At 42.2% G+C, this 25,476-nt stretch overlaps 1 protein-coding gene across 1 annotated transcript in view; it reads right to left on the bottom strand.

Moving 5' to 3' along the window:
- EGFR (epidermal growth factor receptor) overlaps positions 1-25,476 on the bottom strand; it is a 424,001-nt gene that overhangs the window by 20,955 nt on the left and 377,570 nt on the right. Inside the window, exons 20-22 of the mRNA XM_030203789.1 lie at positions 24,928-25,113; positions 10,141-10,296; positions 1,842-1,917 (exon numbers count right to left, since the gene is read on the bottom strand). Of these exons, the coding sequence (XP_030059649.1) occupies positions 1,842-1,917; positions 10,141-10,296; positions 24,928-25,113 (418 nt within the window). The remainder of the gene's footprint in view (positions 1-1,841; positions 1,918-10,140; positions 10,297-24,927; positions 25,114-25,476) is intronic.

Below are 25,476 nucleotides of genomic sequence, written 5' to 3'. Positions count from 1 at the left end.
GACACCCTATTCCAGGACCCAACTTTAAGTCTCACACCGCTTAATCATTTATTCTTCTAGGCTTGGCATATTTTTTGACTTTTTAAAACTTTTTAAAACTTTTATGTCTTCTTATAAATCAAACTTTTGTCACTAAGACTGCTAGATATACACACACATAAGAGATCCAAAAACAAGCACTTAGCTTAAGTCATGCAGCTGCTGCCGAGTTCATTGCTTGGCAGCGGCTGCTTAATCTACCAGCAGAGGTAGAAGAGACCAGTACTACTGTATCACAGAATTCAAGCATGTTTGGGAGAGCAGTAGAAATAGGATAGGGAAATGGCAGTATATTCTGCTACAGTTACGTGTAACTTATGTGGGCAACTGGCGACTGATAGTGCATGTATTACCGCTCTATGTGATTGTAGGTTATTTATTCAGTGTCCCCCAAATTCTATATATGGTGCCTTAAGCTGTGAGCACTAATTTGGCTGCATGGCCAAACTGCGTATATAACTTAATTGATTAACAAGCCAATCAGCGCTGATAATTGGTACTTAACAAGCAATTAGTGCCACTAATTGGCTTTAATTAGAATTAACCTGCACAACTTTCTAAGCATATTTTATAACATGGTGCACAGCCATGTTTGTGGAATGGGCAAGCTGTGGGCATTTTAAAAAGCTATCACGCTATTGTAGAATACACTCAATCTGCACCCAACTTAGATGCATGTATTTAGGCCTGGTTTTAGATGGCCTAAAATGGTGCACCTAAATTTTAGTCACTAGAATACCACGAGAGCGTATTCTATAAAATACAAATAACTTAAGGCGCAGTTTATAGAACCATGCTAACCACATGGTTTTTCTGTGCCGATTTTTAAGACGCCATATATAGAATCCCCCCCTGTGTGCATATATGATCTCTACCGGAGACTCACAAATGACCCTTGTTACTATATGTATCCTGATTTTTGAATTTTACTGAAATTGCTGGAAAAGGTATATGCAAATCAATTGTTTATTCTTTTAAAAAGTACAAAGAGTACAGGATACACCATAAAGTTACATAATAATATTTTCAAAACAAATTAGGAGAAAATGCTTTTTCCCTTAATACATAGTTAAGATCTGGAACTCATTGCTGGAGCAAGTGGTAAAAGCAATTCAATGTAGCTGGGTTTACAAAAGGTTTGGACAAATTCCTGGAGGAAATGTCCATAATCTGTTATTAAGGTAGATCTGATGAATTCACTGCTTATTCCTGAGGGACAGCATGGAATCTATTTTGCCAGGTACTTGCGACCTGGATTGGCCACTCTTGGAAGCAGAACACTGGGCAAGATGGGTCATCGGTCTGACCCAGGATGGCTATTCTTATGGTCTTATTTTAGATGCTTTGTGTGGTACAGGATATCTGAACAAGATATAAAATGAAACTAATTGAAATTGGAACACTTAAGCTGCTGTCTTTGATCAAATATAAAGATATTCAGTGCATTACAGTATTTAACAACAATTAAATGGAAACTCAAGGGCCATCAGAGTGTGCAAGGTTTTTAGCCTCATTCTCTCTAGAATGCAAGAATTACTTTTTTATTAAAACCTGCATTGGATAAATTTCTTGACTGTCAGCATAAAACACAAATCATGTTGTAAGTGAGCAGAAGCCTGCTTGAAAAACTTAGGAACTTTTTACTTATATTTATCGTTATTTTGTTATAACGGGAGAGGAAAGGAAAGAAAAGGCAAACTTTGAAATGGAAGAAACACCAATCAAATAATGTAAGGCTTTTGTCCGTGCCTTATAATTCAGACCTTGTTTATCATATCTAGAAATCTCCTTTCGAGACTCACCATAACTCCACACATCACTTTGGTGGGTATAAATTCTGTGCAGAATTGATTCCAGAGCCATCCATTTAATGGGAACCTGGGGAAAAGAATCAAACCATAAGAAAGCCAGCCCATAAAACAGTACCACAGCAGATTTATTAAATGCAGGTGTTTTCTCAGTCCCTAGTGGGCTCACAATCTAAGTTTTTGTACCTGGGGCAATAGAGTATTAAGTGACTTGCCCAGTGTCACAAGGAGCCACAGTGGGAATTGAATCCAGTTCCCCAGGTTCTCAGCCCACTGTGCTAACCATTAGGCTACTCCTCCATTCCCCCCGCCCCTGAAAGTGATACTGGCAAGTGTTTTTGGGAACTGTGACGACTTCATGAAACGTAGACGTGTATGTTTCTAAAATAGCTGAAATATACATGAATGATCTGGCCCATATATATTTATATTACCATGCTCACTTCATCCCATTAATATTTTAGCCATTGATACTTGTAAAATGAGTGTTCCTGCTGCAGGTAACAGGCACATACAAGTCCTTTCCTGGATGTATTTTAGAATGGGCTCTACATTAGCAGATCCTTTTCTAAACTACTAGCGGAACTTGACATGTCCTGACCAGTGGGTAGCCTGACAGACAATTTTGTGTGGGCCTGAGCCCAAAGTGGGTAGGCACAACATTTTCTCTCTGTCCCGCCCCTTTCCTCCCCTCATTCTCCACATCTGCCCTGTCACCTCCCAACTCAAAATATATTCTAGTTCATGAGGATCCCCAAGCTCTGTCAGCTGAAGACTTCCTGTGAAGACGGCCAAAACTCCTTTTTTCCAAACTTGGCAGGCAGCAGCAGCAACTCCTTGAGCCACCGATGCCGGCACCCCACGCATGCTTAGTTATCAGTGGCTCAAGGATGTTGCCACTGTCTGCCAAACTTAGTAGAAGAGAGTTTTGGCTGCCTTCAGAGGAAGTCCTCAGCTAATGGAGCTTGGGGATTCCCACCAGCTACAGCAAGGGTCAGGACTGGTGTTCGACAGGCTAGAGCCCAGGGCAGAAAAGAAAGCCCCCCCCCTCAATTCCATCTCCTCCCTGCCTCCCCTCCAATCCCCCCCCCCCACCTGCCATTAAAGTCACATCAACAGACCCTCACCAAATACAGAACAAGGGATCACAAATTAGAAATAAAAATGTGTAGACAAAATTGAACTGGGAACTTCAGCATGTACTACAACAGTGGAGAAATAAAAACAGAAGTATATTTCCTTTTCTACCGAACACAGTAAAATGACATCTATTATGCACATTCAAAATAAAATGTCTTTTCTACCTTTTGTTGTCTAGTAATTTTATTTTTCCATCATTTATTTATTAATTAGGATTTATTTACTGCCTTTTTGAAGAAATTCACTCAAGGTGGTGTACAGTAAGAATAGATCAAACATGAGCAGGAGGCAATCAGAACAGTGAAAATATTCGAACAACAATACAAAGTATGGCATGGTATACTACTTGCAAAGACAACACAATATGTACTAGAACATTATCATGCATATTTTCAAAGCACTTTGGGAGGCTAAGTGCTTTGAAAATGAGCCCGATAGTTGGTAGTGAAGGGTAAGGCAAAGTTGCAACATATAGATGAGTAAGGAAGTAGGAAGAATTAGAAAGTAAGGTGACTGATTTGAAGAAAGTTGCACGTGAAGTCAGAGAGATTGTTAAATATTATCTCAGCTAGGGTAGGAGTGGATAAACATGTCCCGCTGCAGTATGTGCAGCCTGAGTCAATCCTTGTGTGTGTGAGTGAGACTAACAAGTTAGTTACTTCTTCCATTAAAGACTTGGTTGAAGAGCCAAGCTTTCACTTGCTTCCTGAAGTAAAGGTAGTCTTGTGTTGTGGAGCCTTTCTACTACTACTACTAATACTATTTAGCATTTCTATAGCGCTACAAGGCATACGCAGCGCTGCACAAACATAGAAGAAAGACAGTCCCTGCTCAAAGAGCTTACAATCTAATAGACAAAAAATAAATAAAGTAAGCAAATCAAATCAATTAATGTGAACGGGAAGGAAGAGAGGAGGGTAGGTGGAGGCGAGTGGTTACAAGTGGTTACGAGTCAAAAGCAATGTTAAAGAGGTGGGTTTTCAGTCTAGATTTAAAGGTGGCAAAGGATTGGGCAAGACGTAGGGGCTCAGGAAGTTTATTCCAGGCGTAGGGTGCAGCGAGACAGAAGGCGCGAAGTCTGGAGTTGGCAGTAGTGGAGAAGGGAACAGATAAGAAGGATTTATCCATGGAGCGGAGTGCACAGGAAGGGGTGTAGGGAAGGACGAGTGTGGAGAGATACTGGGGAGCAGCAGAATGAGTACATTTATAGGTTAGTAGAAGAAGTTTGAACAGGATGCGAAAACAGATAAGGAGCCAGTGAAGGGTCTTGAGGAGAGGGGTAGTATGAGTAAAGCGACCCTGGTGGAAGATGAGACGGGCAGCAGAGTTTTGAACCGACTGGAGAGGGGAGAGGTGACTAAGTGGGGGGCCAGCAAAAAGCAGATTGCAGTAGTCTAAACGAGAGGTGACAAGGGTGTGGATGAGGGTTTTGGTAGAGTGCTCGGAAAGAAAGGGGCGGATTTTACAGATGTTGTAAAGAAAGAAACGACAGGTCTTGGCAATGCATTCCAGAGTGTGGGGGCTACTCCAGAGAAGGCTCACTTGCGGGTATCACATTGTGTAATGTCTTTTGGAGACGGTGTAGTTAGTGAAAGTCCTTGGCAGGACCTTAGTGTCCTTGGCGGTGTGTGGAGGATCATCCTATTCTTCAGATACTCAGGGCCATTTCCTTTCAGGGCCTTGAAGATCAGACATAGAGTTTTAAATTCAGCCCTGTATTGTACTGGTAGCCAATGAAGTTTTTGCAAAAATGGTGTGATGTGGTCACGTCACTTGCAACCTTCTATGACTCTTGCTGCTCCATTCTGAATCAACTGGAGCTGGTGCAGGCCCTTTGTAGTCAGACCATTGTATAGTGAATTGCAGTAATCCAGTCTTGATGTTACCATGGCATGCACAACTGGGATAAGATTTACTTTCTTGATGTAAGGAGAGAGGCAGCGTAGCTATTGCAAATAGTAGAAGCAGCTCTTGAAAGTTGCTTGGAGTTGGGGAATCAGAGTAAGTGTTGAATCTAACTGTATTCCAAGGTTCCTGACTTGTGATTTCAGGGGGAATTCATACTTCCCAAAAGGGATTTTGATGTCAGGTATGTATCCACTTGTGTTAGGGACCCAGAGAAACTCAGGCAAAGTTTGTTGTGTTTAGCCCATTCTTGAATTGATGTTAGACAAGTGATCAGTTTATTCAAGGCTGTAGGTAAGTCAGTTCATGTTGGTTCCAGTTTCTCTTTTCCACTTTCCAGTCTTTCTGCTAATTCTTCTTCAAGCAGCTGCTGTCCATTTGTATTTTCTCCTCTCTCATTCCAGTCCCTCACTACACTTGCCTCTGACATATTAATATTTCCATTTTAGATCTTTCCTCTCTTTTTTTTCTCTCCTGCTCTCTGTCCACTTAAATTTCACACTCTTTCAACCCCTTTTCTTCTTTTTACTTTTCAGATACCTATCAGATTTCCATCTCCTTCTTTCACTCACTAACTCTCTTAATTGCCATCTCACTCTTTCCTCATCCTTCCATTCCCTTCCATATTCAATCTACTCCCCATTATCAAATTTGTACCCCCTTTAATCACTATCCTCCTCTTGTTCATTTCCTTGCCAGTCCCTTGGCCTCTCCCACATGGTTCCACAATTCCCAGTGTTTCCCTCCCTCCATTCTTCTAGTCCAGAATCTGGTCCCTTTTTCTTCTCCCCAAACCCTCGACCCCCTCCCAGCATCTTCCTGTCCCTTTTCTCTTTCCTCTTGCCCCCTCCTCTGGGGGCCAGCATTTCTCCCTCTCTCTTCCCTCTCACCCATAGTCAAGCATCTGTACCTCACTTCCTTCTGCCCCTGGATCGAACATCTTCTTCATTCTTCCCCCCTCCTGTGCAGCATCTCTCCTTCCTTCTCCTCACCCTCATGTCCAACTTCATTCCCTTTCTATTTCCTTCTCTCCCATTGTTCACCATCTCTCTCTCTCTTACTCTCTCTGTCTTTCTCTCCCTTGCATCCCAAGTCTTAACATCTCTCTTCCCCCTGCAGCATTTCTCCATCTCTCCTTTCACCACCATGACCAACATTTCTCTCTCATCCCTCTCTCCCCTGTGCAGCATCTCTCCCTCCCTCCCAGGTCCAAAATTTCTTACTCTCTTGTCCTTCACCCCTCCTGTGTAGCATCTCTCCTTCCCTCCCCTCCCCTCCCCACCCCATCCTACCCTACCCCACATCCAACAATTATCCCTCTCTCTTCCCCCTTGCAGCATCTCTCCCTCTCTCCCCCCTCATGTCCAACAATTACTCCTCCACTCCCATGTTCAACAATTATCCCTCTCTTCCAACTGCACCATGCAGCATCTAATCTTCTCTCCCTCCCCTTCACTCCCATGCCCAATAATTTTCACTCTTCTACCCCCACCATCCACGCAGCATCTCTCCTTCTCTCCTTCCCCTTCAATCCCATGCCCAACAATTTTCCCTCTCCTACCCCCTCTCTAAGTGTCGCTGTCAGCATGTATGAATCACTGCAGCTGCTGCTGGCTGACCCAGAAGCCTTCCCTCTGCCATGTTCCTCCTATGAAACTGCATCAGAGTTGGGAGGGATGTGGTAGAGGGAAGGCTTCTGGGTCAGCCAGCAGCAGTGGCAGCAAATCTTACATGCTACTGGCAACCCTTTAAACAGGCACCGAGGGACATAAAAAACGGTGGTGGGAGCCTAGCTTGCTCCCTGGTGCTGGTGTTGGCGAGGGTGCACCGCTGCTGGGTAGGCCTGAGCTCAAACTGTGTGAGCCCAGGCTCACCCAGGCCAATTTGTGGCTATGCCCCTGGTCCTGACCTGGACGTCTCAATTCCAATTTGTACATCCTTTCTAAAACCCGCCTCCATGTAAAGTATAAGGAATTAAGAAGAAATGTTGTGATCCTAATATAAAGCCCCCAGAGAAGGAGGGGAGATTCCAGAAAATGGGAGACATAACAATACAGCGTTATACAAAAAAAAAAAAAAAAAGAAATTTAAGGTAATAGTTTATTATTATAGTTTATTAAAACTTGTTATAGCCCAAGCTGACTTGCAGATCTAGGCAGTTTACTGACTAAAATTACAAAAATAAAAAGGGATGGAAAAATAACTCCAATGTTATAGAAAAGAATTAACTCTCAGCAGTCGACCAATCAACCAATGAAACATAATAAGAAATGGATAAACAGGAGGAGGGAAGAGAGAGGGGAAGTGGTAGGGTAAGACTATAAGGGAAAAGGGAAAACAGTGAACAATATCACAGCCTTTTAACTTTACAAATTGAAAGTCTGCTTAAACAGTCAGGTTTTAGCTTACACATTTTTCAGTAGTGGCTCAAGGTGAGTTATATTCAGGTACATTTGATATTTCACTGTCCCTGAAGGGCTCACACTTTAATCTTGTAGATGAGTAATAGAGTATTAGGTGACTTGCCTATGATCACAAGGTGCAACAATGTGAGTTGAACCAGGTTCCCCTAGATGTAAAGCCAGAGCTCTAACCACTAGGCTATTCCTCTACTCCTCTAAGCACCATAAACCAGCTACTCATAATGGGGTATCAATTTGGTTTCTACAAGTAGATCGTGCATCTTTTTTGCTATCCAGAAACAATCTCAATGTTTTTGGATCAAAGAAGGCATTGTTAGTATTCAAATATTTAACTAAACATTTAGCAAGTTAATGAAGGCAAAACTGACCCTCAAGGGCTCCAACCTCCTGCCTCACTGAAAAAAGAGCTTACGTTTATCCTGAGTCTGTTTACAGATATCAGGAATAATCCATATATGTTGGCCCAGAAACATACCTTGGTTTTGATGGAAGTAAAATCACAAAACAGATTTCCTTATTGGACTTAAACAGAAAGTAACCAAAAGAGTTGTACAATCTTGAATATCCTCCACAAATGATTCTAAATGAGCTGTAAAGTATAAATGATCTGATGAAGCAAATACCAGTTCTAACTCCAATGAACCTCCTTTTACTCTTCTCCTGAAGGGGAGGTAGAACACCATCTGAACTGCAGGAATAGCTTCGTCCAGAACTGTAAGAGACTCACTCAAGAATCTTTAAGTTCCTTTGATCAGGAGGTACAAAGAAAGTTCAAGATTCTCAATTTCAGAGTTCCTACTCCATATTTCAAAACTTCAACTTTATGATTTAAAGATGTACAGTGTTTCACCACAGCCATATTGTCTACTTGTATAGAGGCAGTTTATGTTCCCAACTCTTGAATCTTAACTTGATGTTCTCCAACAAATTCTTCCGGGTTATTAAAATAATCTTCCAACTGACTCAACCCCCCTTCCATAGTATTCACAGTTATTTTCAAAGTCACCAGCATTGACCAAATCATCTCCAGAATGACTGAAACAGGCCTAACCAAGACTGAAATCTGCTTAATCAGAGGAATATCCACAGAGCTGGGCTGAACAGCTTCTCCCCCTCTACTTAGTGCTTCACTGGGAACCATCTCTCCCTGCCTGTAGGTGGCCAGGGGCAAGTGGGAGTGTCACCATCCCTCCACTTCCTGTACTCCCAACAGGTCTTGTGCTCTCAGCACCTTCAACAGTAGTTGCTCCATGTACAATGGCTTCACCTGGAGAAGGAGGAGGTTCATGGCATTTGGGACTCAAGGACATCTCAAGCCAAGGTAGAGCTCCCTCTCCACTCCTGCTCCTAAAATTCCATCTCCACTTGGTGCCACAGTGAATTGGGGCATGATGGTCTGGACTTGAGAAGAAATTCCTGGGGGAATCCCCTACTCTTCCTCCTAATCATCAGGAAATCCAAACTGCTCAGATGGAACCTGATGGCCGGTATAACAGATAATAATTAAACTTGAAAACAAATACATTTCCTCAATTGTGGGAGCTAAGACAGAGCATTTTACTCAACTGAATCCATCTTGGATCTCTCAAGCAGCCTGTTATTTACTTACTAGCATGACAACTTCCAGAGGATAGATTACCAGGGAACTGCTAAAATGGTTTAAAAACTAATGACTTGGCACTAAATGTGTTTAGCGAAGATTAGAGGATGGGTACTACAGTATAGTATGTACTTATGAAATATTGCGGAATATATACCAGTACCATTTTCACTGAACATAATACTCATATGTGTATGGTTGGGATTAAGTTGTTTATCCTCTTGATTTATAGCACTGCTGAATGGTGATAAGAATTCTGATATGATAAACCACAGCCCCAAATATGGTACCATCTAAGCAGATATTCTATTACATATACTATATGAAATGTTGGATACTTATCACATTTCCTTGTGTAGCTTGCATTAGTTTAACACATTAGAACATAACATCATAGCAGCAGAAACTATGACTGTCTTTCTGACATAAATGACTGGAAGGCGAGATGGGAGGGAGAGAGAGCCAGCATCAGGTAGCACAAGTCAAATGGGGCAAATTAAGATGTATTTTTAATTTTAGAAAGGATCTCAGAGGAAGGAAATAAAACTCAGGCATACATGTGATTGGTGTCAGTTTCAGTGTAGACGCTTTTCCTTAATTAGAATCATAGAAAGAAAGGGCTCATTTCATTCGCTGATCTCTAATGCTGGAGATTCCATCACCTCACTAAGGGGTCCTTTTACTATGCCGCGTAAGCGTCTACGCACGCCAAACGTGCACCAAAATGGAGTTACAGCCCAACTACAGCGTGGCTTGCGGTAATTTCATTTTTGACGCGCGTCTGTAAAATATTTTTTTATTTATGGACGTGCGTCAAGTTGTATTTGATGCGCATATGTCATTACTGCCCGGATTCTTTACTGCTAGGTCAATGGCTGGCGGTAAGGTCTCAGACCCAAAATGGATGCGCGGCAATTTTGATTTTGCCGCATGTCCATTTTTGGCAAACAAAAAAAGGCTGAAAAATGGATTGGCGCACCCAAAACCCGCACCTACACTACCGCAAGCCATTTTTCAGCACACCTAAGTAAAAGGACCCCTAAGCAACCAGCTCTAGTGCATAACTGTCTCCACTGTTTAGCCTGTGTCTCACCCGCTGCATGTTAAGCCTACTGCATCCTGTCCTTTTCCTGCTCTGTTAACTTTTTGACATTTTAACTTGCAGCTTAGCACCTTGGACTGAACAAAGACCATGTTGCAGCAGGATTGTCTGGATGCTTCTTACCTTGCCTCCCTCTGCATGGTATTCTTTCTCCTCAGCACCCAGCAGTTTGGCCAATCCAAAATCCGTTATCTTCACATGCTGTGGACTTTTTACCAAGACATTCCGGGCAGCCAGGTCACGGTGCACCAAATGGCGGTCCTCCAAGTAGTTCATTCCCTATAAGGGATGTGGAACACAGTTATTTTTCATGTAAATTGCATCTGTGGCAAAAATTTAAGGGGTAGAGGAGGGAAGCCCAATGAAAGAAGATTCAATGTATTCATTAAAGTGCCCAAGGGCTGGGAATGAGTGAACAACATGGATATATCAAACTTTCCTCAAAAATGGAGATGATACAGCAACACACGCTAAAGGAGGCAGGCTTGGGGAAAGGGGAGGGGCTAGAGGAGCTGAGTTTGATGTGGATATCTATTAATGGGGAGAGGGAGGGGACACAATTGCAAAAAGTGAAACCAGACAGCCTTGGTCTTCAGTTTCTCTGTTCTGCAGACAAGGGGACAACACTAAACATATGGGAAATGTGAGAAAAAGTGCATTCTGTACGACCCCCATTTAAGCTTCTGTTTATATTAAGCATTTTTATGCATTAGCTAAATGGTTTTGTAGTTTAAAACAGTGAAAAATAAGACAGGTAACTATTTTTCTGTTACAATCACGTTTTCTTCACTGGCCAGTGACCAGCCTCACGAACAGATCTGTACAGGTACAATGTTGGTATGTATACATTATTTTGTTTTACGCCATTTGGTTCTGAATAGAAATACAAACAAGTGTACATACACAGAACAGACTTGTTACCTCTCCATGACCCACTGAGAGGTGTATAGAACATGTTCACTAGCATATAAAATTACATGATTGTTGTTTGATGAATGTTTGCTTGCTCGCAATACCTTTATATTTCCCAAAAGAGTTTGCTTAGTTACTTTGAAATCTCATTAAAAGCAAAGTGCTAGTAAAAATGAGCAGCACAGCTGGTTCTTTCCCAGCTTCTGTGAAACACTGAAACCTGGTCATGAATCGGACCCTGAAGGGTCTGGTACAACAGCTCACTGGAAACTTAGGAGCCCTTTTACTAAGTGGCAGTAAGCACTAACGCATGTGCGTCCTGCGGTAGTTCTGGGATTGGCACGTGCCAATCCTGCGCTAAGAATTATAACATATTTTTAAGCACAGGAGCATGTATGGGGCGGAGAAGCGGCATGCTCTGCAGTAATCAGCAAATCACCACATGTTGCCAATTAACCCGGGAGCCTTACTGCCTAGTAAATAGGTGGCGGTAAGGGCTCCCGTGCTAATGGCCATGTGCTAATTAGCAAATTAGAACATGGTCATTAATGGAAAAAAAGAAATTGCAGTCATTTTACAGCCGTTTTAAAAGTGGCCTCAGTGCGGGGGAAATCCATGCGCTAAAAATATCGCAGAGCACATTTTAGTGCGGCTTAGTAAAATGGCCCCTTATGCCCAATATTCAAAGGATTTGTGATCATACCTTTTCAGATTTATGATTCTAAATTGGTCTTATTGAAAATTTACTAAGGTTGAGTTATTGGAAGAATGATTTCTACTTAAATTTCATTACACTACTACTACTACTACTATATTTAGGAGCCTAAGAAGTGGGTGGCAGATTTATGACAGGGAAAAAAATGTAGGGCCCTGTTTACTAAGCTGCGCTGTAGGCACGCTAGCATTTTTAGAGCATGCTAAAAATGAGTGCGCACTAATGCTAGAGACACCCATATTCCTCTCTAACATTAGAATGCACTAAAAATGATAGATCACCTTAGTAAACAGGGGCCTTAGGAGCTTAACATTGATTTTCAGCACAAAGCTCATAAATCTATAAGAATGAATGACAGGCCTGAATTTATAAGCATAACTTTAAGCTCCTAAATTAAGATGAATTTTCACCTGAAAACTTATGCTCCTACATTTGACTGAAAATAGGGCACAAATGTAGGAACTCAGCTTTTTTTTGAATATTGAGCCCATAGTTTATTGAAAATATACTAGCACACCACTGACCTGAAGAACTACATATTCCTGAAAAAAGGCATTTATTATTAAAAAGAAAGGAAAAAAAGGTGGGAAGGCTCCAATCTGGCACATCTGTGTTTGAAGGTCCCTTTGAAATGTTGCTGGGGCAAGCTGATCTGAGTAACCTCTGTGACTCTAGCAATATAAGACATGCACATTCTCTTTCAGACATTGCCCTTTAGGGAAATGTGGGACCTCCACTTCCAGACTAACTGCAAAATTCTTTCAACCCGAAGAATGGTAAAAGGAGGTTGTTTTATGTGTCTTTCATGAAAGGAGATGGGCTTATGTGAGAATTCTTTTCTTTTGCTGCCCTGAAGACATCTGCATCTCTGACCACAGAGCCTGTGGATTCTATGTATAGAGCCAAGAGGCATGGGTATGATAACTTCTCAGGTTCTTTCAAGACTCTTTCCTTTCATGAAGCCACAGCCGCTTCAAAAAGCAGGTAAAATACTTGCCTGCAGATAAAAACTCTGCAACAGTGATACTCAGAGAGGATTTGATTTGTCCAAAGTCAGATTTAAAACAATTTCTTGAAGAAATTAATTTCAGGAAATAAAAATGATAAAAATCTTATATTAAAAATAGGCCTCGAAGAGCACTTGTGCATCTTGGGAAAACTGAATATACTCCCTTCTGTATGAATTTTATATACTGGCCCCTACTATGAATTGAGTCAGACTGAGGAGCCACAGAACCACCCCTCCCCCTAACAGGAGGGTAGGGCACAACTATACACAGATCACCCATCAACATCTCTCTTAATCTAGCCGATAGTGAGAAACGGCATAGAACTTTTAAAAATATGTCCCTTCTCTACTGTTTTTAATTTTGCTCTTTTTGAAAGACTGTTCCTTTCTATTTTAAATTTGTACACTGCCCTGGTATGTTCTGCAGGAAGGGCGGTAGGTTCAAATTTGTTAAACCTCAAACCTCAACCTATTTGTTTTGGTAGAAATAGGAAATAAAGGTTTGTTTTGCAGTAATTGTTTATACTGCTTTCCTCAGTCTCTCTTTTTCACCTTCCTAGTTCTTTCCCAAGTGTATATTTTTTCTGCTGATTGTCTATATCACTATGATCACTGTATGTAGTTTATAGATACTTAAATGGTTTAAATGTATTTATTATAACAAATAGGCTGCCATGATGTCATTCCTTGTCTGGTCTGCATCATAGATTCTTACAGAGAGCAAAAAACCCTCTGAGCTTGCATGCTGGGCTAGTTGTGCTAGGGTAGCCAACCTCTACAAACCATAAAAATGCACACATTCCTTTCCCTGTGCCCCTTCAGTAACCTGCTGCATCTAAATAAGAGAAACTGAACCTATCTTTAACGTCTGTCCATCTAAACTGGACAGCAAATTGGAAGAATTCATAATGGGAGCAGCTTTCAAGCAATGTGTGTATGTGTAATGCCTGTGAGTATATTTTACATCAGTTTTCAAATGGATGCATTTCCCTTTGAAAATTTGGTCAGAAGAATATATGTGCCAAACTGCATATGCTATTTATTCATGCACTTTTTCCATGAAAATCTGCATGCATGTTTTTTGGACATCCAAAAGTATGCGTATAAGTGAATATTCCACCCCAAACCCTCTCCTGCACAGGTACCACGATAAAATACATTGGCCAATGCACATAATTGTACCTGCATAGGTGATGGGAAATTTTTTAAAATAATTGTGCATATAAACTCCTGTTTTATGGCTTGAACTGCCTTTGAAAATTTCCCTCAGTAACTGCCAAAGGATAATTTCCTAAAAGAAAAGTCCATAAGCTATTATTAAGATGGACTTGGGAAACTCCACTGCTTATTTTTAGGATAAGCAGCATAACATCTTTGGGATCTTGCCAGGTACTTGTAACCTGGATTGTCTACGGTCAGAAACTTGATACTGGGCTTGATGGACCTTCGGTCTGACCCAGTATGGCAACACTAAAAAGTTAGGGTGCCCAGTAGAAAAATAAGATAAGAATCCATTTGTTCAAATCAGCTGTGGGAGCAAAAAAGGATATTGAGCAGTCCAATGAACTAAAGCGGGTAATTTGCTAACAGTTAACGTGCACTAATGTTGTTGATGGGCCTTATTTATAAGTTCTGTGGCAAATAGCAGGCTTTAGCGGAGTTAGCACATGTTAACAGGTAGTAAATGATCCCCAAAGTATTACACTGTGAGGAGCATATGGGTTCTTATGGATGAAGGTTAAAATAAGCAGGATGTCAAGTAATTCTTAATAAGTATTCATGAAAAACTCTCATCCACACATAAACATACAAGAGTTCTCAACCCAATCCTTGGAACACTCCCAGCCAGTTAGCTTTTCAGGACACCCACACTGAATATATGAGATACATTTGCATGCATCATGCATATTCACTGTGCATATCCTGGAAACCTGACTAACCGCGTATGTCCCAAAGACTGGGCTGAGAACCCCTGCTATAAAAACATGAAGGACAATAGCTTTAGCAGTTGTATGCAGGGATGAATTTATACTTATAGGGAACAGTTCTACAAGTGGGTGCCTCCATTCAGGTGCCCCAATATGCCATATGGTGAGATCCTGTTCTAGAAACAACAAAGAGAGTCCAAAATCTCCCGCAAAAAAAACAAGACAACAACAAAACAAGCGGAAGATATCCAGAAGGACCAGACTGAAGCCACAGATGTTGGAAACCAAAATAATTTATTACGACCCAACACGGTCCGTGTTTCGGCCGAAAAGGCCTTCTTCAGGGGTCTTCAGACTGGCATATACAGGTATTCCTCCAAAGAATCTCACAAAAGTGAGATGATCGCTAATGCTATCCGAATAGAAGGCCTTTTCGGCCGAAACACGGACCATGTTGGGTCGTAATAAATTATTTTGGTTTCCAACATCTGTGGCTTCAGTCTGGTCCTTCTGGATATCTTCCGCTTGTTTTGTTGTTTTCTGAGATCCTGTTCTAGAACAGCATCTGGACACCTGGATTCTGCTATAGAATACTAGCCTAATTCGGTAAAGGTGAGTAGGCACCCACAGTTACACTAGGAACAGTCCTGGTGTAACTATGGACACCCAATTACAGCAAGGACTTGCTTAAGTGGCAGCCCTATCCATGCTCTGCCCAAGTGAACACCCCCCTTGTCTTTCCACAATATGCCACTTATAAATGCCCTTACAAAATAGTGCTTAGGTATTTTTCTGCCACTTATGTAAATGTACGCTGTATATACTTGAATATAAACCTGAATATAAACCGAGGTAACAGTTCCTCCGCCCCCCGCACACACACACACAAGAAACAGGGGAAAAGTATTAACTCGAATATAAACCGGAGGGGTTTATATTCAAGTGTATAGAACCCCCCCCCCCCCCCCCAATGACCAGCATTTCTTCCTTCACACACATCCCCCACTGTCAGAGGTACCAGCATTTCTTCCTCCATACTACCCTTTCCCCCTCCATGGTTACCAGAATTTTACTGGAAGTTCCTTTCTACCTTCCTTTGGCTGACGTGAACAAAGAAAGTTAAGAGCAGGGTCCGTGCAGGGCCTCGAGCATCTGTACAAGGCCCTGCACCGATCCTGCACATAACCCCTTTCGATTATGCCCCTCTACAAGGCATATTTTCAAAGTAACATAGTAAATGACGGCACATAAAGACCTGTATGATCCATCCAGTCTGCCCAACAAGATAAACTCATTTTACATGGTATGTGATACTTTATATGTAAACCCGAGTTTGATTTGTCCTTGCCTTTCTCAGGGCACAGACCGTAGAAGTCTGCCCAGTACTGTTCTTGTACTAAGTTCTGAAGCTAACATCGAAGCCCCTTAAAATTTACACTCCAGCCCATCCCTATCTATTCAGTCACGATCAGGGCGTAGACCGTAGAAGTCTGCCCAACTCCCGTACTTAGACTATGCTTTCCAGCGTGATTTAATTAACTATGCTTACTGTTAACTTGATGTTTTATTATTAGTCAATGCTGTTTCTTGCTTGTAAGCCACATTGAACCCAAGCCAGTTTGGGATAATGTGGGGTATAAACATCATAAATAAATAAATATAGACACCTGTAGCCATAAGAACTATTGTAGTGGTGTATAATTGGATACAATAGGTTTTTGGTGGGTTTTGGAGGGCTCCCCATAGAATATAAGGGGGTAAGGTGTACCTGGGACCTTTTGTGTGAAGTTCAGTCAGCGACCCCTGGGGTGCCCTATTGCTCTGCTGGGATGTCTGTGTGAGCAGTCTGCTAAGAATACTGGTTCCTTCTAAATTCCAATAGCTTGATTTTATGCATTTTTCATTAGGACTTTTTTTTTCAAAAATGGTCCAAAAAGATAAACGCACTGAGTACAGCAATGTCTAGGCCATTTTTGAAACAAAAAGATAAACGTTTTTCCTTTTCAAAAATTGCTATATTTGCCACTTGAATTTTAGATGTTTTGAGCAAAACGTCCAAAGTTGGATTTAAATGCCATTTTGAAAATACCCCTCCATGTGTCTATAAAATAGCCCTAAAATAGGTACTTGCTTTGACTTCTAACTTAGGTGACTTGTTTTAAAATTACCCTCATAATATGGTTCACTGAAGGTCTCATTCCTTGCTATAGTTGTGTTCTTTCATTGGCTCATTTGAGCCATAAACTGAATACAAGTCCTCTGAATGGCAAATAATTCAGAATACTGTAGCAAGACTAATTTTCAAACTAAACAGACACAATAGCATCTCACTATACCTGGCTAAACTACATTGACTCCCTGTATCTGAAAGAATCAGCTTTAAAGCCACTTGTTTTGTTTTTCAAATTCTCTATGGCATCACATCCAATCTGCTGGCTAATATATCATCACTATGCCTGGCCCGATCCAAGAGACTAAAAGACCAACTGTTCCTATCCTCTCAGTCCTACAAGGGTTTTAGATTTCAGAAGTCCTTCAACTCGCTCTTCCCTGTGGTAGGAACTTCCCTATGGAGCTCCCTCCCCATTGCCATTAGAACAGACAACAATGTCCTTAGCTTTAGGAAGAAACTAAAAACATTAGTTCTCCCCAAATCTATTTTGTGAACTACCATCTCTGCTTTGCAGCCATACACCCCTTAGGACTGCTTATTTTTTCCTCATGACCATGCTCTTTTCTCTCTTAGGGGTCCTTTTACAAAGGCGCACTAGCAGTTTTAGGGCACGCTAATCATTAGCGCATGCTAAATGCTAGCGACGCCCATAGAAATATATGGGTGACTCTAGTGCATGCTTATTTTTAGCATGAGCTAAAAACACAAGTGCACCTTTGTAAAAGGACCCCTTAAGGGCTATTGGTTTATTTCCTTGCACAATGTTCTAACTATATAATCTAGTTGCTGTAAACCACACTGAACCCTGGAAAGGGGATTTTAGCAGTATATATAGTGCATTTTTTCTAGGAAAAAAGGTGCCGTACTCAAATGCTAGACCACCCTTTAGGGGTGGAGTGATCACCGAGGGACCCACCCCACAACAGCCAGGCCCCCTGTAACCAGTCACAGAATCTATGACAATGCAGAATTGGTGTGTAGAGCCTGAGCTGTTTCATTAAAACTTGGGGTCCATGGGTCAATTGTAGCAGACAGTGGAGAAGGTGTCGGTACTCAGTAACCCCAAGTACTCCCTCAAAATAAGCCCTGGGTATATAAAACCTAATTTGAATTGAATTGAAGGCACAGCAGTACCATCAGTCATTGGGCCAGCCTAGATGGAAGGCTTTGTTTGCTGCATGCAACACATATGCTTTTTTTTTTTGGAAACCAAGTGGAAAATGGTTTAGATTTCAATAGCACAGCTGTATGAAAAGCTCCTCCAGAACAAAAGGGACTTATTTTCCATCGCAGTATCCCTTTCTTCCTTTGATGCAGCTTGGCTGATTTGCTGAATTATTTAAAGCCAGTAAATCTGCACCGGGTAAAGCAGACTCATTCTCTGGATTCAGGAGTTTGCGGTCACAACCGACAAACTAGTGAACCTTGTTGGATGTTATTCAGCTTCTCGGGACCATTTGTAAGTTGATATTTTAAGCATCTAATAAAAGTTTCACTACAGATTCATCTCACAACATTCTAGCAAAGCAAGATTTTGGTGGCTAGTACTTGTAAAAATAACAGATATCAAAAAAATTGTACATGCTACATTTTTATTGGAGTAATTAACACATTTATGACTTGCTCCTGAGAGAAAATCACAGATGTATTTAATCCAGGGGTTCCTAAACCTGTCCTGGGAGAACCCCAGCCAGTCAGGTTTTCAGAATATCCACAATGAAAGTGCATGAGGCAGATTTGCATGCTAGGATGCAATGTATACAAATTGATCTCATGAATATTTACTGTGGATATCCTGAAAACTTAACAGGCTGGGGCATTTCTATAACTGGATGCATAAGCACACAGAACAGCGGCACTTATGCATGGTAGAATGGTATATTCTATTCTATAAGATAGCGTGTAACTCAGGGGCGTAGCCAGACTTCAGCGGGAGGGGGATCCAGAGCCCGTGGTAAGGGGCACATTTTAGCCCCCCCTGGCGCCGCCAACCCCCCCACCATTGCTGAACCCCCCCCCCCGCCACCGCTGCCACCACCAACTTTGACCCCCCCCTCCGCCGACGACCATCTCGACCCCCTCCCGCCCCCCTCCCGCCGCTGCCTACCTTTGCTGGTGGGGGACCCCAACCCTCGCCAGTCGAGGTCCTCTTCTTCCGGCACAAGGCTTCGTTCAGTTTCTGAGTCTGATGTCCCGTAGCCTTGCGCTGGAAGAAGAGGACCTTGGCTGGTAGGGGTTGGGGTCCTCCGCCAGCAAAGGTAGGCGACGGCAGGTTGTCGGCAGGAGAGGGGGTCGAGAGGGTTGTCGGCAGGGGGGTCCAGGGCCAAATCTATGGGGGCCCAGGCCCTCGTGGCCCCACGTAGCTACGCCACTGGTGTAACTGCAAGGGGGCGTACCCATGGGAGGGGAATGGGAGTGTCTCCAATTTACATGCATAACTTATAGAATATTCACATAGCATGGAACACTTAGGTGTGCCCATCGATGCCTTCCAGTGTAGATGATTGTGCCTAACTTTAGGTGTACCAATGCCAACTTTACACTAGTATTCTCGAACGGCATCTTAGTGCACAGAAGCTGCTATAGAATTGGCACACAGCAATGATGTGCCTAACTGGAGGCACCCAGTTATAATACAGCCCCCCCACAGCACCCTGGATGGTTCTATCTTTAGGCAAAGTGAGGCGGTTGCCTCTGATGGCAAATTTGGGGTGGGTGGGGGGGGGGGGGGGTGGCAGCAAGTACCTTCTAAAACACTCCTGTAGCTGCACCTCACTTTGCTGGCCAGGAGGTGCATCATGAGCAGCAGCATCTACAGCAGCAGCAGCAGACAGTGAGGGGAAAAGAGCACCCCACTGCCCAAGGGAGCCAAAGCTCCTAGGCAGAATCTGGAGTGTGAGTGAGCTAGTATCGTGCAGTCACAGCCAATTGGTCTGGAAGCTCGATGGAGCATGCACAGTACTGTTGATTTCCAGGATTCCCTCCTCCCTCCACTGGCACACTTCCTGTTTCATAGCAAAACAATGTTGGTAGAATAAGGAGAAGTGCCATAGATACCAAACGCACCCAGCAAATGCTCAGTCCTCGTGGCCTGTGCTGCAGGGCTTCGATGCAAAAACTGAATTGAGGAGGTGAAGAGATAGAAGAGGAGGGGTGGGGAGAGAAAATTGAGGAGAAGGGAATGAGAGGGGGAAGATTAAGAAGAAACAGAGAAATGTGGAAAGAGGTCTAGAAGAGAGAGAGAGAGAGAGAGAGAGAGATTGAAAGATGGGGAAAGAGATGAGAAACAAAGAAAAAGAGAACTGAGGGACAGAGGATGAGGTTTAGTGGAGTGGAAGGTAGGAAAGGGATAGAAAAGGAAGGAGGAGAAGAGATAAAGAAGGAAGGAGGATAGACGAGAAGACAGATGAGGAAAAGAGGTGTAGATTGTGTGAGAGGTGGGAAGGGATGACTGCTGCAGGGAGAGAATGGAAGAGGGATATATCTGAAGAGGAAAGGAGTAAGGGTATGCAAGAGAAGGGAGAAGGAAAAAAAACAAAAGGGAATGGAAAAGTAAAACAAAAGAAATGGGGCCTATGAATGTAATTAGCCAAAGAAGGTGGCTAGCACTATGGTGAGAAAATCTGGTGGAAAGGCTGAGAATGAGGAACAGAAGAGGAAAATAGAAATTAAGGAGAGGGAGGAAAATGAATACAGAGAATTTAGAGAAATGAAAACTGGAAACAAATAAAAAAATAAAGAAAACAGGAAATATTGAAGAAGGATGAAGACAGAGAAACAACAGAAGAAAAAGAATAGAAGACTGAGAAATACAAAGGTCTGAAAATAATTTATTGAATTGTTCTGCTAGGGTTGGGCCTAGCTAGTTAGAATAAGTTACACTTGCAGGCAGGACACCCAGTCCCTAGAGAAGGGAGAATGCCAGACATCACACAACAGAGACACACAGAGGCTGGGATTCAGGATGCACACCAACCATGTTTCAAAGGCTCCCTACCAAGAATCACTGTGACAGCTGGGAGAAGAGAGTGAAGCTGAAAAAGAAAAAAAAAAAACCCTCCTTGGTCATCTGGTGAATGAATGCCCTGATCCACCCCTATCATGAATGGCAGTGAGCAGGGCTGAAGGATGGTTCCAACTGGAGGACAGTAAGCCAGCCAAAATAAAAAGCCATGAGGCAAGGCCAGGTGGACTTCTATGCTCTATTTCCCAGAAATGCCAAAGAAAGACCATGATCACGTATTTTACATCACATTAATTGTTGATTTAATCATGAATTGATAATGAGTGTGACAGCAGGCCATCACTTACTATGTTACTATGCATATTTACTGGCAGAACTACAACATTCACAGCTTGAAAGCAGTGAGATGCTATACTCATAGAGGATGGCTGTTGAAACCCTCTGCTCAGTGTGCGCCGACGATGGCTAAGAAAGCAAATAGAATGTTAGGTATTATTAGGAAAAGAATGGAAAACAAAAATGAGGACATTATAATGTCTTTCTATCACTCTATGGTGTGACTGCACCTCAAATATTTTGTGCAGTTCTGGTCACCATATCTCAAAAAAGATATGGTGGAATTAGAAAAGGAACAGAGAAGGGTGACAAAAATGATAAAGGGGATGGGACAACTTCCCTATGAGGAAAGGCTAAAGCAGCTAGGGCTCTTCAGCTTGGAGAAAAGATGGCTGAGGGGAGATATGATAGAGGTCTATAAAATAATGAGTGGAATGGAATGGGCAGACATGAATCAATTGTTTACTCTTTCCAAAAATACTAGGGAGCACGCAATGAAGCTGCAAAATAGTAAATTTAAAATGAATCACAGAAAATATTTCTTCACTCAATGTGTAATTAAACTCTGGAATTCATTGCCAGAGAATGTAGTAAAAGCAGTTACCTAAGCAGGGTTTAAAAAAGGTTTGGATAGCTTCCTGAAAGTAAAGTCCATAAGCCATTATTAAAATGGACTTGGGAAAATAAGCAGCATAAAATGTATTGTACTGTTTTGAGATCTTGCCAGGTACTTGTGACCTGGTTTGGCCACTGTTGGAAACAGGATGCTGGGCTTGATGGACCTTTGATCTCTCCCAGTATGGCAATATTTATGTACTTATGTATTCATGAGTAGCATCAGACTCACCAAACCATTCTTGATTATTTTTTATTTGTATGTTTTTATTGAGACTTCACATACATCTTATATTGATGTACCAGTATATCAAATTCAAATGCAAACAATCTAAATGCACCAAATCTAAATTCAAAGCCACACTCTCTTGAATTCCCTGTTTTATTTGTTTTGAATAGACATTCTAGATAAAAAAAACTTACTGGGGACGATTCTATAACTCGGTGCTTTCAATGGAGGAGGGTGAATAATGGAGTGCCGCAGGGATCAGTACTGGGACTGGTGCTATTTAACATATTTATAAATTATATGGAAATTGGAATGACGAGTGAGGTGATTAAATTTGCATATGACACAAAACTATTCAAGGTTGTTAAAACACATGTGGACTGTGAAAAATTGCAGGAATACATTAGGAAATTGGAAGAGTGGGCATCCAAATGGCACATGAAATTTATTGCGGACAAATGCAAAGCGATGCACATAGAAAGAATCATAGATACCTGATGCTAGGGTCCACCTTAGGGGTCAGCACCCAAGAAAAAGATCTAGGTGTCATTGTAGACAATATGCTGAAATCTTCTGCCCAGTGTGCGGTGGCAACCAAAAAAGCAAACAGGATGCTAGGAATTATTAGGAAAGGGATGGTAAATAAGACTGAAAATACTATAATGCCTCTGTACTGTTCCATGGTATGACCTCACCTTGAGCACTGCATTCAATTCTGGTTGCCATATCTCAAAAAATATAGCAGAATTAGAAAAGGTTCAAAGGAGAGAGACCAAAATGGTAAATGGGATGGACCTCTTCTCATATCAGGAAAGGCTGAAGAGGTTAGGGCTCTTTAGCTTGGGAAAGAGATGGCGGAGGGGAGATATGATTGAAGTCTACAAAATCCTGAGTGATGTAGAACAAGTAGAAGTGAATCGATTTTTTACTTGTTCCAAAAGTTCAAAGACTAAGGGACATTCAAGGAAGTTACATGGAAATACTTTTAAAATAAATAGGAGGAAATATTTTTTCACTCAACAAATAGTTAAGCTGTGGAACCTGTTGCCGGAGAAGGAGGTAACAGCAGTTAGCATATATGGGTTTAAAAAAGGTATGGACAAGTTCCTGGAGGAAAAGTCCATAGTCTGCTATTGAGACACACATGGGGAAGCCACTGATTGCCCTGGGATTGGTAGCATGGAATGTTGCTGCTATTTGGGTTTCTGCCAGGTACTTGTGACCTGGATTGGCCACTGTTGGAAACAGGATACTGGGCTAGATGGACCATTGGTCTGACCCAGTATGGCTATTCTTATGTCTTTATGTTTCAATTAGGGTATGTGTGGTAGGAGTCTATTCTATAAAGGTGGCTGCTCCATTATCAACATGCTTCACATTTAGGCGCTCGAGCTTGCAGCAGCCACAGAGCTGGTTTAAGTATGTGCACTAAGGGGCTATTTTACTAAAGGGTTGGCGTGCGGCAATCCGGAACTACAAATATTTTTTATTTTTGTAGCGCCGGTGCTTACTCAGCAGTAATCGGGCAGTGCCACGCGTTGCCCAGTTACCGCCGGGTTAGCGTGGGAGCCCTTACTGCCACTCAATGGGTGGTGGTAAGTGCTCCCCCCAAAAATGGCTGCGCAGTAAGTGGTTCACTTACCACATGGCCATTTCTTGTTGAGAAAAAAAGACAGCCTTTTACCCGCTGCAGTAAAAGGGGGCCTCAGCGCACATCAAAAACACCAGCTGATGCTAGTGTAGGCCCTCCTTTACCGCAGCTTAGTAAAAGGACCCCTACGTGTGGTGGGGATACGTGTATCTTATAATATTCTGCAAGTTATGAGCGTAAGTGGGAGACCCGCCTATATCCCACCCCTGCTCCACTCCTGTGTGCTCCCACTTGCAAATACACGCTATGTATGTTAAGCGGGTATTTGCAAAATAGTACTTAGGCCCCATGCTGGTGAGCACGTATGCATGCTAATGCTAGTATTCTAAACATTTACATGCATTACACATGCGGAACGTGAGTGTCTATGTTACAGAATTGCCCTGATTGTAGGTAGTTCTACTTTTAATTTGAATCTTGAAATTGTTCTGTAATCAGTAGAAATCACAAGCTGCTTGTGGACAGTAGTTTAAAGAAAGAGGCTTTCATTCAATGTCAATAGCAAGAACGTGGTAGTAGGCCACTCACCTTAGAGATAAAAGACAGAGAAAATGACGGCAGATAAAGGCCATATGGCCTATTCAGTCTACCCATCCATCCACTATTTCTTCCTTCCCCAAAGAGATCCTATGTGCTTCTCCCACACTTTCTTGAATTCAGATATAGTCCTCGTTTCCACCACCTTCACTGGGAGGTTGTTCCATGCATCCACCACCCTTTCCGTAAAGTGTTTCCTTAGATTACTTCTAAGTCTACCCCCTTTTCACTTCATTTGTTCTATGTTCCCTTCTCTCTCTCCCTCTCTGAAGCATAAAACCCAAGCATGCTTGACAGTTTGGTTGAAGGTACACTTAGGAGCGTGGACTACCATTTAGAAGTGTTATTTTACTACGAACTCATGCTATTTTTGCACTTATCCCATTTTAGGCAATGAGGCCAAGTTACTAATCATTGGGGTTAACAGTAAAATAACCCATTTCAACAGATGCCTATGTTGATAATTTCTCCCCTTAAAATTCTAATCTCCCCCCTCTTTTACAAAGCCGCACTAGCGGCTGCTGGTGTGGTAATGCCGACACAGTCCATCCAAAGTGAATGGGCTGTGTTGGCATTACCATGAGGCTTTGTAAAAGGGAGGTAAATAATAGTAATAATTCCAACATAAGGTCCAGCCTATCGTAAGTATTCCAATTCCCAACTGTGACAGTATGCGCTGTTAGCTTATACTATTTTTGTATCAGGTTCTATATTTTAAAATAGCAAAAAACATTAGACAGAAATATTTGTCAGGCTAAATTCCTGTCTCTTCCCTGTTAAAACAAAAATCCAAACCACCCCTGCCCTTTTCATGGTTAGTGAGTAGATTTTGGTGCATTACCTTTGCAATCTGCACACACCAGTTGAGAAGATGCTGAGAGCCGATGTTGTCCTTGTGCTCGCGGACATAATCCAGAAGGCAGCCGCAGGGCATGAGTTGGCTGATGAGCTGCACAGTGGACGTCAGGCAGATCCCTAGCAAGCGGCACACATACTGGTTCTCCACGCTGGCCATCACATATGCTTCCTGTCCAGATGGAGCACAGAATACAGCTTGAAACACCCATGAAAAAAAGCACAGCTCTGCTACGGGGGCGAGGAAAGGAGCGGCGCAGGCAACTTTTAAATCCAATTACAGAAAGACCCTGGAGATCAGATCAAAACACACCCCAGAAGCAGAAAGTTTATTCTGCATAGCAGAGCTTATTTGAACAACAGGAATAAAATCCTTTACACAAGGAAATGATGGCTTACAAATTAACTCCCTGTTTACTAAGCTGCGCGACAATACCGACACAGTCCACTCAAAGTGAATGGACTGTGTTGGCAGTAGCGCAAGACAGCCACTAGTACGGCTTAGTAAAGGGGGCATAAATGTGTATGCCATCAG

The sequence above is a fragment of the Microcaecilia unicolor genome, chromosome 1, assembly GCF_901765095.1.
Source record: "Microcaecilia unicolor chromosome 1, aMicUni1.1, whole genome shotgun sequence".
NCBI lineage: Eukaryota > Metazoa > Chordata > Amphibia > Gymnophiona > Siphonopidae > Microcaecilia > Microcaecilia unicolor.
The sequence above is the reverse complement of the archived record's forward strand: the minus strand, read 5'-3'. Positions and strand labels throughout refer to the sequence as shown.